This window comes from Ammospiza caudacuta, chromosome 7 (genome assembly GCF_027887145.1).
Source record: "Ammospiza caudacuta isolate bAmmCau1 chromosome 7, bAmmCau1.pri, whole genome shotgun sequence".
Lineage (NCBI taxonomy): Eukaryota > Metazoa > Chordata > Aves > Passeriformes > Passerellidae > Ammospiza > Ammospiza caudacuta.
This window is the reverse complement of record NC_080599.1, coordinates 10,601,020-10,615,828: the sequence shown is the minus strand read 5'-3', so window position 1 is coordinate 10,615,828 and position 14,809 is coordinate 10,601,020. Positions and strand designations below refer to the sequence as shown.

Here is a 14,809-nt window from a genome sequence, read left to right as displayed (position 1 = left end):
CAGAGTCAGGGATCAGATCCTGCCAGTCTCTTCCAGCCCTGGCTGCTCAGAGTTTGGGCCTGGGAGCCTCAGGTGGCCAAAGGCAGCTGCTGCTGGTCCCTCTGTGTGCCCGTGTTCAGTAGTGCTGCTCCATCAGTCTGTGCCCAGCAATGGGGAAAAGCCTCAGCCCTGCAGGGCCAGGAGGTGCCGGGCTCTGCCTGAGCAGCTCAGCCAGCAGGAAGGGAGCTGCTCCACACGGGAATCAGGAGCAAAGGACATTCCTTTGATAGGACAGGTTTTCTATTTAAAGGAAAGAAAAGGAAAAAGGAAAAAAAATTGATAAATCGTAAAAGATAAGAATAAAATCCAAGTGTTAGTGAAAAAAACCCCATAGAATTAATGAAAAAAAACAAAACATAAATGCCAAGTTACATTCTTTGCATTAAGAGGTAAATGATCATTTTAAAAAGACAACTCAGTTATTTACATTGTAAATGCGCTGATGGCATGCATCCATCTTTGTGACCTCAAAAGCCTCTTAAAATATGTTGGGCTTTGTTTCCAATATTGGTATTTGAATTTGTGGTCAAAGCAAGAGGAAATTGCTTTGTGCCCTCCCAGCTCCAAGCAGGGCTGGGAATGGAAACACTGTCAAACCCCAAATCCTTTAGAAGATTACCTTCCTTCTCACCCTGCAAATGAGCTGCACATTCCTTTTGAAACTGTCAGGGATTTCTTAGACACACAAAGTCTCACTTACGGCTTTTTGTTCTTGTTTGGCAGTGCAGAAGGGCAATTCTCCATCCATTAGCTCCAGACTGCACTGCCTCAGGAGCACAGCCCGCTCGCCAGCTTTGGCCCACTCGTGGCACTTCTAGAGGAGGAAGAAAGTGCAATTGCACAATTCCAGCCAATCAAAAAGGAAGAATGGGACACACAAAACACCCTGTACAGATCCGGGTGTTCAGCTGGGACTGTGGAGAGTTTGGGTCCTTGCCAGTTGGATGTGTGTCCCCAGCTGCAATCTCTGGGCCTGCAGCAGAGTCTCACTCACCTGCCAAAGCAGAAAGCTCAGGCGCTGTGCTCGCAACAGGCTCGTCTGATGCAGAGCTATCAGAGCAATGTGAGGGCAGAGCCAGCCCAGCTGGGCCCAGGGCTGAGCCCAGCAGAGCCCTGGCAGAGCCCAGAGCAGCCTCACCACCCGCAGAGCCCGGCTGCAAGGAGAGAAAGCAGAGAGTGCCCGTCAGCTGAGGGCTCTTGTGCCCTTGTGCCAAGGCCTGCGGTGCCCAAGCCATGCTGGCTGTGCCCAGAGCTGTGCCCAGAGCTGCCCATCGCTGCTGCCTTTGGCAGCAGAGCAGGAGGGCAGAACATATGCCCACCCTGCAGCCAGCCACGGCACATCCAGCCCTCAGCAGCTGCCCAGAGCAGGATGCTCCTTTGCCCGCTGCCAGCTCCCAAAAGCTCTGATCCCACTCTGCCAAGCACACAGGGACCCACCTCACACCAGCCACGGCTGGAAGAAAAGCTGCTCCCAAACCATGGCCTCAGCCTTCTCCAAGGGCACGGCCCATCCATGCCACAGCTGCTCTCAAGCACTTCCCCATCCACACTGGACCACCTGGAATGATTCCTCTGGAAAAACAAACAACACATTATTGAAAAGAGATTAGAGACAAAAAGAGAAAACAAGAAAAACAGTAAAAACTCTCATCTCTGTCAGGGCCTTGAGGAAGGCCAAACCCCCACATGCTAGGGAAAAACCCATCCATGGGTGAGGGAAGCCCACACTTTCTCTCTTCCCCCCTGCACTGCCCTCCAAAATCACGGTGACCCCAAAGCAAACAAGGGCAGTGGAGAAGCCCAAGTCCTTCCTTTCCTGTACAGCAAAGCAGCTGTGCACAGGTTCTAGAGTCCCATCTCTGCTCCCACCATGGGGGTTGGTTTGTGTCAGGCTGACTGCCCCAGCCCCAGCCCCAGCTAGGGGCATGGTGGGTGCTGGGGGCTGTTGGCAGGGCCAGGAGCCCACTCCCATTTCGTACCCACCCCAGCCCATCCTCCCAGCCCTGCCAAAAGCAGCTGGGTAGCCACTGAAGAATGAGTTGCATCTGCCCCAGCAAAGGGGAAGCCTTTGGTTCCCAGCCAGGCTGGGCAATGCCCAAACCGGAGAGCATCCCCCTGCATGTGGACTCATCTGCAAATTCACTGTGGAGCCTGGCTTTGAAGAAGGTGCCAGAATCAAACTCCATCATCTTCAGCTGGCCAGGCTGAGGAAGAGCTTGTCATCCTTGGTGTCATCCTCACTCTCTCCAGCAGCAGCATCCCCACCCGGTACAGCTTCTCCAGGGGCTCCTTCTCCTTCCCTGGGGGCAGACCAGGCTCTCAGGGCTCTGCCCAGGGCCCCAGCTGTCAGGGAACCAGGACAAGCAAAACCAGCTTGGATGGAAGCCACCAGGGCTGGGCAGAGCAGCTCAGCTCCAGCACAAGGGCTGTGTGTTCCCATCCCATGACCCCGGTGCAGTGACACAGGCAGCACAAAAAGGGCTGGGCTCCTTTGCTTCTCATTGCCAAGGCATGTGTGGAGCTGGAACTTACCAGGGTCCTGGATCAAAGTGTGCCTGTGGCTCTCTCCCTTCTTCTAGGGCAGATGAATATCCTGCATCCAAGGATGACAGAACAGGTCTTCTAATGAGGGCCTTTCCAAGTCCAGCATGGATAAACACCGCCTGATCAGATCTTGGCACTCTGGGCAGAGAAACCAGAAACCACCAGTTAGTTAGAGAAGGCTCCTATCGGCTTTGCCCCACCATTCCAATGCCCAGGCCATGCTGGATGTGCTCAAAGCTCGGCCTGAACTTTCCCATCAACTCCCTGTTTTGGAGGAGAGCAGGACATGTGCCACCTCCTCAGCAGCTGCCAGTGCAGGATGCTCACGAGTCCACTGCTGTCTCCCAGCACTGGGATTCCCCCCGTGCCCAGACATGAGGATCCACCTTGAGAGAGCCGTTGTGGAAGTGAGAGCTGATGGTCCCAGCTGATATTCTGGCAACTCCTGAAAGGGTGCTCCCCGCAGACCATCTGGTGCAGCAGGATGCCCAGGGACCAGATGGTAGCTGGCTTGCCATAGTACCAGCCAAAGTGGGTCCATTCCGGGGGGCTGTATGACCGTGTTCCTATGGAATACAGATGGAGTTCATCAGGGGGATGCTGCTGCTCCCAGAGCCTGGCCCCAGCATCCCTGGGCATGTGGGGGCTGCCTCAGTGGCACACAGGGTGAGCATTGCCCTCTCATCAGCACCTGGGACTTGTGTACAGACTTGGGGTTGGAAAAGAAACCTCTAGTATTTCAAGGGGGCAGTGGAAGCCCTGGCAAGGCCTGACCATAACAAGGAAGAACCCACCCAGTGCTGGGAAAAACCATGCTCTCATCCTCCCTGCCTGCATTGCCCCAAAAAACATTATGAACCCCAACAGACCAGGTGAGTGGAGCAGTCCAAGCCCTTTCTCACCTGCACACCAAACCGGCTGGGCACAGGTTCCGGTCCCCCCTCTCTGCTACCCCCACCCACGGGTGTTTTTGTTGGGCTGGCTGCCCCAGCACCAGTTCTGGGCAGAGTGAGGGGCAAAGGCTGCCTGCAGGGCTGGAAGATGGCTACCCACTCAGCCCTGAGTTTCAAAAGAAACTCAGCTGAAGACTCAGTGCCATGAAGGGCCGCAAAAGAGAGAATCCCTGCTGCCACAGCCAGCTTGGGCTGGGAGATGTTGGGTCATGAGATGCTGGGCCCAGGAGCCCTGCGTGGGCTCACCTGCAAAGTGAGTGTAGACTGTGTCTAGCAGGTAGGTGCCACAGCCAAAGTCAATTAGTTTGGCCTGCCCAGTGTCCAGGTCAACCAGGATGTTCCCTGGTTTGATGTCGCGGTGCAGCACCCCGCAGCTGGTGCAGTGCCGCACGGCCTCCAGCACCTGGCGGAACAGCTCCCGCGCCTCCTCCTCGGGCAGGAACCGCCGTGCCCGAATGAAACGATTCAGGTCCTGACACCGCTTTGGCCGCTCCGGCACCATCAAGATGTCCTTGGGGAGCTCAAGCCACTCCAGCAGCTGGACCACACCAGGGAAGCCAGTGGACACCTTGGCCAGCAGCACGATCTCCAGGGGTGCGCTGATGCCGTCGGGCTGCGGGAGGAGCACCATGCCGTCAGTGGGGCCGATGCCGTGCCAGGCCTGGGGAAGCCCTCAGCCAGCCCGGGATGCTCTGCGCCCTGCGCTGGCCCCACGCCCGCTCTCCCTCGGGGTGTCCTGGCAGCTCCCACCCTGCCGGGCCTCGGCTCATCCCCGGCCGGCAGCCCCGGCTGCTGGCCCCGCTCACTCACCAGCTCACCCCAGTGCAGGACGCGGTTCCGTGGCACCCTTTTGATGGCCACCTGCAAGTCAAGGGGAGCAGCGGGCTCAGCTCGCCGCCTGCCCTGCCCAGCCCCATCCTCTGCCCTTCTCCTCCTCCTCCTCCGCCCCCTCCTCCTTGTCCGCCGCTCACCGGGGCGCCGTCCGAGAGCTGCGTGGCTGCGAAGACGCTGCCGAAGCCGCCGCGCCCCAGCAGCGAACCCAGCCTGTACTGCTCCTTCAGGCCCTGCTGCGTCTTCCCTGCGGGCGGGACGCGGCTGTCAGCGCTCGGCCCGGGGCCAGCAACGGCCCCCGAGCGCCCCTCACCCGCCCCGGGCCGGCCATGCCCAGGCGTTCGCTCTTCGGAACGCGGCACGGGAGGCTCGGGGCCGGCGGCCGCGCTGCCGAGCGGCGGAGCTCGGGCCGGGGAAACCGCAGCGGAGGCGGCGGGAGCGGCCGCGCCGCCTGTGTCCTCCGCAGGCCCCGGGAGAAGCCGGGGCCGAGGCCGGGGCCGGGGTCGGGACGGGACCCTGCGTCGCGTCCGGGGCCGGGCTTGGGCCAGGCGGAGCCGAAGGGCGGCGATGCCGCCCCCGCACCAGGCACTGATGCCCGCCCAGCAGCGCCACCGCCAGTACGGCCAGAGGCGGGCGGAGGCGAGACCGCGGCGGGAGGGCCGGGGCCGGGCTCGGGTCAGCCCCGCCCGGGGCCGGGGGCGGGCCGGGGGCATGGCCCAGCCCGGCAGGGGAAAGGGAGGCTGGGAGAGGAGAGGGACGCCGGGCAAGGGACCCCGAGAGAAGGGTGCCCGACCGCGGGAAAGGGAGAGAGAGAGAAAGAAAGAGAAAGAGTGTTGGAGAATATCTGCTTTTGCTGCTGTCGCCGCTGCTGCTGCCGCCGCTGCCGCCGCTGCAACTGAAGCACCGGGGCCGTTCGTCCCCATGTCCGTTCCCCGCTCGCCCCACGAGCCCCACGTTCGAGCCCCGCGCGCCCCGGGGACAGCCCCTCCGTCTGCCCAAACACGGGAACTTTGCAGCCTTGAGCCCAGATGCAGAGTCCTGACTCCTGCACATTGGCACAGCAATCCCCTGGCTCGCTGCTGTGCATTGTCCTTGCTGAGGGTCAGACACTGTCGGGCCACCTTCCCTTGGGGTAGGATTCCTACCTGACCCAAGCACCACACTTACATCTCCAGTGTTGCTTTCCAGTAAAAACAGGGGAAGGAAAACTGTGTGTGGCTCATGGTATTTTAGAGTGTCTAAAAATCACTAAGTCACCAATCTTAGAGGTGAGGTGCATCTGGAATTACTGGATGGAGAGGTAGTGCAACATGGAAAAAGGGAGCATAGAAATTAACAGAGGAAAACATCTTGGATTGTTTCCTTCATTTTCATTTCCCTTCTGGAATGCTGTTTCAGTTTTCCAGGAATCTTCTCCTGTCTGCTCTTCCCAAGAATCTCTCATGGAGAACAAGGTCAAGCTTCTGTCACAAGATTTGCCACCAGGAAACTATGTCACTGGTGAAATTTTCATGATGACTGTTTGTGCTGGTTTAGGGCAAATTTTGGGAGGAAATCTCCAAAAGGGGTCCATCTAGAAAGAAGTTCAAGCAGTCCCTCCCACTACTAGTTCAGGAAAAGACTTTCCTGGAGAAAAGTGAAAAAAAGCCCAGTTTATTTAACAAGTAAAGTATTCGCAAGCATGAAAAATGAACAACATTAAATAAAACCTTGGACAGTGCTGAAGAGATGGCAAATTCAGAAAGTCCTTTTTGTGGATTGTAGTTGGCTCACTCGGTCTCTTCTAAGTCCCTCTGGTGCTGGAATGCAGCGTCCCAGAGCTCGGGGGGCCACAGGTGTGAGCTGCCAGTGTTTGTCTGGGTTTTCAGTCCAGAGCAGGTTTAAACAGTTCCAAGAAAAAGGGAAGTCACAGTCCAAGGAACTTCTCTTCCTAAGCTAGCTAAAACCACTTTGCTAGACCTGGCCTGTGAAGGCATCGGGAAATTTCCAAATCAAGGTACTGGCGATCCCAGAAAACACCAGATCTGGATGGTGCTGGTGCCAGAACCTGCAGATTTCCAAATTTTGGCTTTCTGTGCCAGGAAATCACTGGACTTGGGCTGTGCCAGCACCAGGAAGTTTTCAGATCTGGGCACTGGTGCTGCCAGCAGATGTGGGTGGTGTCATTGCCAGCGACAGAAATCTGCCAGATTTGGGCTCTGCTGGCACTGGGAAATTTCCAAATCTGGGTTCTGGTTACATGAAACACAAGATGTGGGTGGTGCCAGACCCAGTAGCAGGAAGCTGCCACAGGTTTTGGATTTCTGTGCCAGCAAATTGCTGCACTTGGGCTGTGCCAAAATAGGGAAATTTCCAGATCTGGGCACTGGCAGTGCCAGCAAACAGCCCATTTCAGGCTCCAGGAAGGACTGGATCTGGATGCCTTCCTCTTTTATTTCCTTCTTTCCTTCCTTCTTTCTTGGGATCCTGCTGCCAGCAAACTCCAGATTGGGCGGTGCTGGCAAGGGGAAATTGCCAGGTTTTAGCTTTCTTGGCCAGCAAATTGCTGGACATGGGTGGTGCCAGAAGAGGGAAATTGCCAGATGTGGGCACTGGCAGTTCAAGCGCACATGAGATCTGGGTGGGGAATGTGCCACCACCAGGAAATTGCCAAATGTGAACTTTCAGTGCCAGCATATTGCTGGAATTATGCTGTGCAGGTGTTTTGCGGAGAAAAGAAGAAACCTCACAACTTCATAAAAGTTGTAAAGCCCGGTAGGCTTTTATTATGACGCGCTCCGGATGCAAGCCTCCCCAAAAAGGCAAGCGTACCCCTGAAGACTTTAGGTCTCCTTTTATCCCCCTTCCAAATGCATATTCATACAGTTTCACAATAGGTTCATACATATTCATTCCGCGTGACATTTAGCACCAGTTCTTCTTTATCAAAGGAATTTCTAGGCCGGGGCAAATTGACCTCGTGGTCTTTTCTGTTTTTCTTTCTCTGTCTCCTTGCTGTCTCGGCATGCGAGTTTTTCCTTCAGCTTTGGCCTCACAGACTTTTCACCTTTCTTAGACACTTCACCTAATTCAGAATGGATCTTTACTCTGTCTCATTCCCCCCTTTCCTAGAAAATAAGTAAATTCTTTTACTTAATGAAAACCCTCACGACAATAAGTGTCTTTTAGTGCTTCACCATGTACGTTTGACAAAGATGTTAGTACAGCTATTCGTTGTAGCATTCTCCAGTTCCAAATTAACAATATAACAGAGAATCCTAAGCTTATCCCAACTAATATTAGTAAAACTACAATGGGGTGGCACAACTTATTAAAGATTCCATTTGCAGTTGGTGACCACCCAAAGATCACATCGCACCAGTGATGATCCATACTTTGTTTTATTCTTTGTAGAACTCTGGTTATCTCCTTTGTATCATGTTGGACTGTAATTAAGGTTTTCTTTCCGCTTTCTTGGATTTCTTTGAAGCCTTCCAATAGGTCTTGGTGCTTAATTAATTGTTTCACTAATGTAAGGTTCATCTCAATAGGGGTAGGTGGTAGTCTGATACAGTGTGTAATTGGCTTTAATCAGCTGGTGGGATGTTACTGGTACCAAATACAAAAAATCACACCCAATAATCTTAACAAAATTACAAATACAGAAATTAGAATGGTTTCTACTAGACAGAATAACATCATTGCTATCAATTTGTACAGCAGCACAAGCAATTCTCAAGCCTACACCCTTTTCCAGTATATACGAGCACAGTTCTCTGGTCAGTGGTGACTGGATGAATTTCAAAGTGACAAATACTCTGTTCAGTGTCCAAACACACATCTTGGGCATTAACAGTATTGCTTTCACAAATGAATCCCATCTGTTCTCTAGTAATGCAGGATTCTAAGTTTACTGTCTGCCACTTTTCATTCATCTTTTGTGCCCACACTCTATATTCTGAAGGATATTGTTTTTTCATGGTTTAATCCTAGGGCAATGATGGGATGGATAACATAAACAGTGGCATTACATATGGTAAGCACAAAGGCAGTGGCCACATTAGAAACAGGATCAGAGGTGAAATTCACCATAGTCCACCAGGATTGAAACTTCCTTTCAAAATCAATTGCATTGTCCCACACAATTTCAGCTGGAAAATTACCTTCACCCCTTTCCCATATGATCAGAGCTGCTGTTGCTTGCATCTATAACTGTGCTTGTATACAACTGAAAGCTAAGACACATTATCTTGAACTGTACTAAGTGCTTCTACTATCAACTTGTGGTCTTGGTCCCCGGCCTTTTCATACTTCCTTACTTTGGCAGTACTTTTGAAATCTGTCACTGGCTAGTTCCTAATGCCAACAGAGATTACTATAAAGGCTGCTTCAATTTTGTTAGGCTACCTGCTGCAGTGACCAGTTTATTAATCAGTATTTCTGAATCAATTCCATTTAAAACTCCTAATCTTGTCTCTAATATGCCAGTTAGATGTTTGTTATGGGGAACAGGAACTGCTTTCTGTCCATGACCATCCCTCCCTGCCAGAGGGACGTGTTGGGCTCACACTGCAAATTCAGACACACTTCACAAGTGTATCTGACAGAGGTTTAGGTCATACTTGAGGCAGATGTTTGTTCTGAAATGTAGAGACGTCAGGGAATCTAAACTCTCCTTCCCCCTCCAAAGCACCTGATTTCCCAGATGTGTGGCAAGCAGGAATGTCTCTCCTGGTCTACAAAACCTCACCCACCTTGCCCCTAGCTAAGATCAAGCTGTGGACTGTGTTCAGGGCAGAAGATAACAGTATTTGTCAAACAGATAAGAATAAAACTGGCTGGAACATATGGGATTTGGGTAGAAAGATTTCAGGTCCAAGCCTCAAGTAAATACTGAAGGGGAAATCCATTGCAGTGCCTCAGAAGAAACTGGGATCAGGTTTCTGCTACTTGAAACACTCAGCACAAAAGTGATGCTCAAAATCCTACAGCCTGCTGCTGAGCTCTGAGGGAGGGGTCTCTCTCTCTACCTCTTTTAAGCAGAATCCAACCGCCTCAGACTGGGACAATCACTGATCCAAATCTCAGTAGGAAAAGGGATAGCTATAAATAAAGGAAATCACCTTCCTTGCTTGAGTTAATTCACCACCTGCAGTTCAGCACCCTTTACCAGCCATTGCCAGGGTGTTCAGCCAACTAGCTTGGAAAATGACCTAAGGAAACTGATTAGGTTATCACAGACTTCCTGGTGTTCATATACACCAGGGGAGATTCAGACACTAATTACATCTGGTCTCTCCTAAGCTACCCTATTGATGACCTGGCACCCTACTTTGATTTCTTCTCCTCTGATTCCTTGAAGTGTCCACAGTTCCTGTTCCTGCCATTCTTCTCTTGATATACCTGATTCTTGTGGATTACTACAGTAGATATGTTTAAATCTTTTATCTCAGAAGGTTTTCCCATGGATCCAGTATACTGATTAAATGCCAGGGACCAAGGCCATTAAGCATTGCTTTGGGTAGAGGTACTCTCTAGTTCTAAAACTTCAGTTATAATTACATACAAAAACAATTCTGTAAACTAAAGTATGAACTACTCCCGACCGCAATATACTCATTTTGCCCGAGTAAGTTTTAGTCTCAGTTCATTGTCTCCTGGTGTCACTCCTGAAGGGGCTTCTGGGCCTTCTTCACCCGAGAGTGATGGATCCAGGCATTCTGCTCCTTGATTTTGATTGCAGTGAAGGTAGTGAGAAGTACTTGAAGTGGTCTCTCCCACTGTGGTTCCAAAGTCTTCTCTGTAAGAGACTTAACATATACATCATCCCCAGGCTGTCTAACTCCCTGCTCTGAGTTCCAGCCACAGGTTTCTCAATTACTCTGAGCTGTTTGCCTAATGCCACCATGTAGGTGGACATTCTGGACATTCCCTTTGTATTCTATATGGTCTTCTATAAGGCATTCCAAATGGACTCAGCATTCCTTTAGCTCAGGGTTTAGTTTGAATTTGCAATAGTGCTAGTGGAAGAACTTGGGCTAGGGTAGATTAACTTCTTGCCCCAGTCTTATGATTTGCTGCTTAATCAAATGATTCATTCTCTCCCCCTGACTGCTTGATTGGGGGTGGTATGGGGTGTGAAGTGTTCCTAATCTATGCCCAGATGGCTACTAATCTGTTGCACTATTTTGGAAAGGAAATGTGATTCTTTATCTGAGGATATCATGGCTGGAACTCTGAAGCGTGGTATTATTCTTGTAAAAATAATCTGGTCACCTCTTGAGCTTTGACAGCTCTGGTGGGGAATGTTTCTGGCCACCCTGAAAAAGTATCTATTAATCCCAGTAAATACTGATACCCCCCTTTCCTTGGGAGTTCTGAGAAGTTAATTTGCCACTGCTGTACAGGCCCATGGCCTCTCCCAGTCTGACCGAGCTTTGGCCCGGGGGGGTGTTTTGAGGTTAGTCTGGAGGCAAGGACCACATTATCAGCTCACCTGAGTTATAGTGGCATATAAATTCCTGACAACGATACAACGATTGTTTCAATCAGATGTGTATTCTAGAAAGCCTGTGGAAATTACTACTTCAAAGTCAACACTTCATTTCAATGCACTCTGTATCACTCGCAGCCTTGGTCATTTTGACAAAGGAGCCACACTCTATAAAAGGCTTTTAAGTAGTTAGGCCCTAGTGTGTTTTCTAGTGCCCTTCCTTCACTAGTAACCACGAAAATGGGAAGAAATTACTAGCTCTTTTTCATTGTAGCTCACCCCTTGCAGTTGTACGTCTCTTTTGATTAGCATTATTGTATTATGGCTTACCTTCGAGGAAAATCTGTACCTCACCCTTTACTGCTTTCTTTGCCTTTCCATCCGCCAGCTCATTTCTTTCCTCCAATTTGAAGCTCACTCTCTGGTGTGCCTTAATATGCTTTTCCAGGTAGCTGAACTGCTTCCAGCAGCTGGATTGTCTCCTCTTTCCCTGTGAGGTCAGCAGTCCCCTCTCCTTCCAGATGGCTCCATGTGCTTGTATGACTCCAAATGCATACCTCGAGTCTGTATAGATGGTTATTCTCCTCCCTTTTGCCCTTTCCAGGGCACGGGTCAGAGCAATTATCTTAGCCTTCTGCGCAGAAGTCCCTGTTGGTAAGGGTCCAGACTCGATTACCTCTCTGTAGGTGGTCACTGCATACCCAACATGTCACTTCCCATTGGCAACATAGCTGCTCCCATCAGTGAACCAAGTCTCTGCATTGTCCAGAGGAGTGTCCTTTAAGCCTGGGCTGCTGGAGTAGGTAGCTTCAATGGTCTCTAGGCAATCGTGGTGTAGTGCTTCTCCTTGATTTCTGCTGAGAAAGGAAGCTGGGTTGACAATATTAGTCACCACGATCTCTACATCGTCTTGCTCTACCATGATGGCCTGGCATTTCAGAAACCTCTGTGGTGAGAGCCAGTGGCCACCCTTTACTTCCAGTACTGCGGACACTGTGTGGGACACTAGCACAGTCATTTTTGTCCCAGGGTAAACTTGCGTGCCTCTTGAATATTCAGCACAACTGCTGCTACAGCTCTGAGGCAAACTGGCCAGCCCTTGGCTGTTGCATCTAGTTGCTTAGAGAAGTAAGCAACTGCCCTTCAGTATGGGCCCAAGTCCTGAGCCAATATTCCCTGGGCAATTCCTTGCGTGGAAAAATAGAAAGAATGGTTTACTTACATCTGGAAGTTTCAAAGCTGGAGCCGACATGAGGGCACTCTCTAGCTGGCAAAAGGCCCATGTGGCGTCTTTTGTCCACTGGAGATCTCTGTTTCCATTGGCAATAAGAGCATAGAGGGGTCTGACAAGCAGTCCATAATTATAAACCCACAGCTGGCACCACCCTGCCATGCCTAAGAAGATTCGGAGTTCTTTCATTGTCTGGGGTTTCAGGGTTTGGCATATGGCTTCCCTGCCTTAAAGTCTGCTGCTCAGCACTCACTTCTTACCCCAGGTAGATTACCTTCTGTTTCACTACCTGTGCCTTTTTCTTTGAGACTCTGCGTCCTTGGAGTCCTAGGAAATTCAAAAGGCTTACCCATCCAGGCTTCTCCTGCTTCCCTCGTCCGAGTAGCTACTAGAAGATCGTCCACGTACTGCAACAGCCTCCTTTCCTCTTGTGGAGCTTTCCGGGACTCTGGGTCTTTGCAAGCTGTTCTCCAATTGGAGTGGGGAATTTTGAAGCCTTCAGACACACCGACTATGTGAGCTTCTGTTTGAATGCAAAAATTTTCTGGCTGGCTTCGTGGATAGGGAGGCAAAAGAAGGCATCTCTTAGGCCTAAAACAGTGAACCAGGTTAGCTCAGGTGTTAAACAAGTTAGTAAGGTATATGGATTTGCTACCACAGGGTATAAATTCTGTGTTATCTTATTGACAGCCCTTAATACAGTACTATCACTTACTGGGCTGATTCCTTCCTTATCTTCCTTTTGAGGGTACTACTCAGTTCTCACTAGTTGTGTTCTTTCCTTAAGCTTGATGCTCATGGGGGAGCATCTTTCAGTCTCCCTGGTACAGCAGAGGCCCATACCCTTGAAAACACTTATTTACTTATTCTAATATCTCCTTTCTAATGTCTTTCTTAATTTCAGTGTCTGTTAATGTTAAGCCTAACATCTTTATATCATTTGCCTCCAGAGTAACCTTTCTCATTAAAGATTGATTAGCAAATTGAGCGAATTGTACAAAAGCTTTTAGGTACACATAGTACACATGTTACTTTAAAGGTTTGCACAAGTATGCCTTCTCAGACTGGCCAGTTGTTCATTCTCCACACTACAACATAAACATTCTCCACAGGTACTAAAGCTTTATTTAAAACTGAATATATGACCCTTGTGTCAACAAAAATTCTTCCCTTTTGGGGAGGTCATCTCTACCCTTCCTCCCTTACCTTGGGGGGAGCCTTTAGCAAATCATATGTACTCATTTTGCGAACTGGGATTGCTTTGCATTTCAGCATGATAATCTTTGCCTGATTTCATACGTTGCTATCTTATGCTGCATGCTGAACAACATGTTTGATTTGCTTTCTCTTTGCCTTGTTTTCCTTTTCAAGGGCCAAGACCAGAGGGCGGTCTGATCTTACAGTCTCTTCGCCATTCTGGGTGATTTCTTAAAACAAAAAGACATTTCAGCATACAAAAACCCCATCCCACTTATCTTCCTATTTTAAAACAGTACTAACAGCAATGAAGTATTATAAATCTTTTTATTTTCTGAGCTGCTCCTACTGGCAGCCTTCTCCCAGTGAGCCCATCCCAAAAGGGGCTAATTTAGGAACCTCTTTGCTCTGGTCAGTTCTCATTACCTCTTTCTCCCTGCCCTATCTCGCTTCCACTCAAACCTCTTTTCACAGACCTTCACAGTAGTTTCTCAGTTTTCCTCCTACACACACGCAGCTCCAGGTGGCAGGGATCAAATGTGATTCCCACACACAAGCTCTAAGACCTTGGGTTCTCAATCCACTTGATCAGAAACCTCTAATTTGCACTCGGGGCATGTGCCCTGACGCTTATTAGAACTAGCGTTTCTCACAAACACCGTGCTGCAATAACACCTGCACATTCAGCTTTTGCCCACAGGTCATTCCCGTGTTCCCTGGGGAGACAGGGCAGCCAGAGCTGTCCCTGTGCCCAGGGGACAGCCACTGTCGCCTCATGCAGTGTGCTAGCCTCTTGATACACCAAAGGCTCCCCGAAATTGCCTGCAAAGGCAGGCTATTCTGTTTGTTACAGAGAACTTTAAATCCCTACAGATTGTTTCCAGTCCAGACTTTTTGCAGTACCAGCTGAAGTCTCATAAATCTCATAAGTCTCATTAACTAATTCATCTCATTCATCTCTTCTATATAAACTCTGATTTACAAAATATCAGTCTTTTCTAGTTCTCCTCTTGCACAATCTAATTAAGCACTGTGTCTCCTTACACTTGTTTTACTGCTTTGCAAAAAGGCTGTGCTAATCACAGCCAAAACTCTGATATGCCCACAGACACAGACACACGCACAACCCCCACCCTTTATCTCAAATTCACCAGAGCCAAGGCTTGAATTGCTGTGAGGGGGAGAATTCTTGGAATTCCTTTAACTCGCTTTATCGTAGTTAAACATAAATCACCGTACTATAATTCTCCTGTGTAAAATGCTGCTCTTGTTGCAATAAAATCTTAAAATCTCCACAAACACTACTATACAATCTGAGAATCAAAATACACAATGCAGCAGAAGAAATTCACCACACAAAATCACTGGGAAAGGGCATATCTCTCAAAGTGCTCACTTTTCTCAACACAGCACAGCATACCATAATTCGGCATTTACTCACATCAATTTTTCCTGGACACAATCAAAATAACAGCACACAGTCTAGAGATCAAGTCCAAACATCCAAGGCAAAGGAACTCTCTGAGCTCATACTCACGTTTA

The 14,809-nt window shown here is 49.8% G+C and overlaps 1 protein-coding gene across 1 annotated transcript in view; it reads right to left on the bottom strand.

Moving 5' to 3' along the window:
• Positions 1-2,614: 2,614 nt before the first annotated feature.
• Positions 2,615-14,809, bottom strand: part of LOC131559641 (serine/threonine-protein kinase pim-1-like) — a 28,297-nt gene continuing 16,102 nt past the window's right edge. The window contains exons 3-7 of the mRNA XM_058808058.1: positions 4,508-5,107; positions 4,347-4,397; positions 3,783-4,149; positions 2,970-3,149; positions 2,615-2,721 (exon numbers count right to left, since the gene is read on the bottom strand). Coding sequence (XP_058664041.1) covers positions 2,615-2,721; positions 2,970-3,149; positions 3,783-4,149; positions 4,347-4,397; positions 4,508-5,107 — 1,305 coding nt within the window. The remainder of the gene's footprint in view (positions 2,722-2,969; positions 3,150-3,782; positions 4,150-4,346; positions 4,398-4,507; positions 5,108-14,809) is intronic.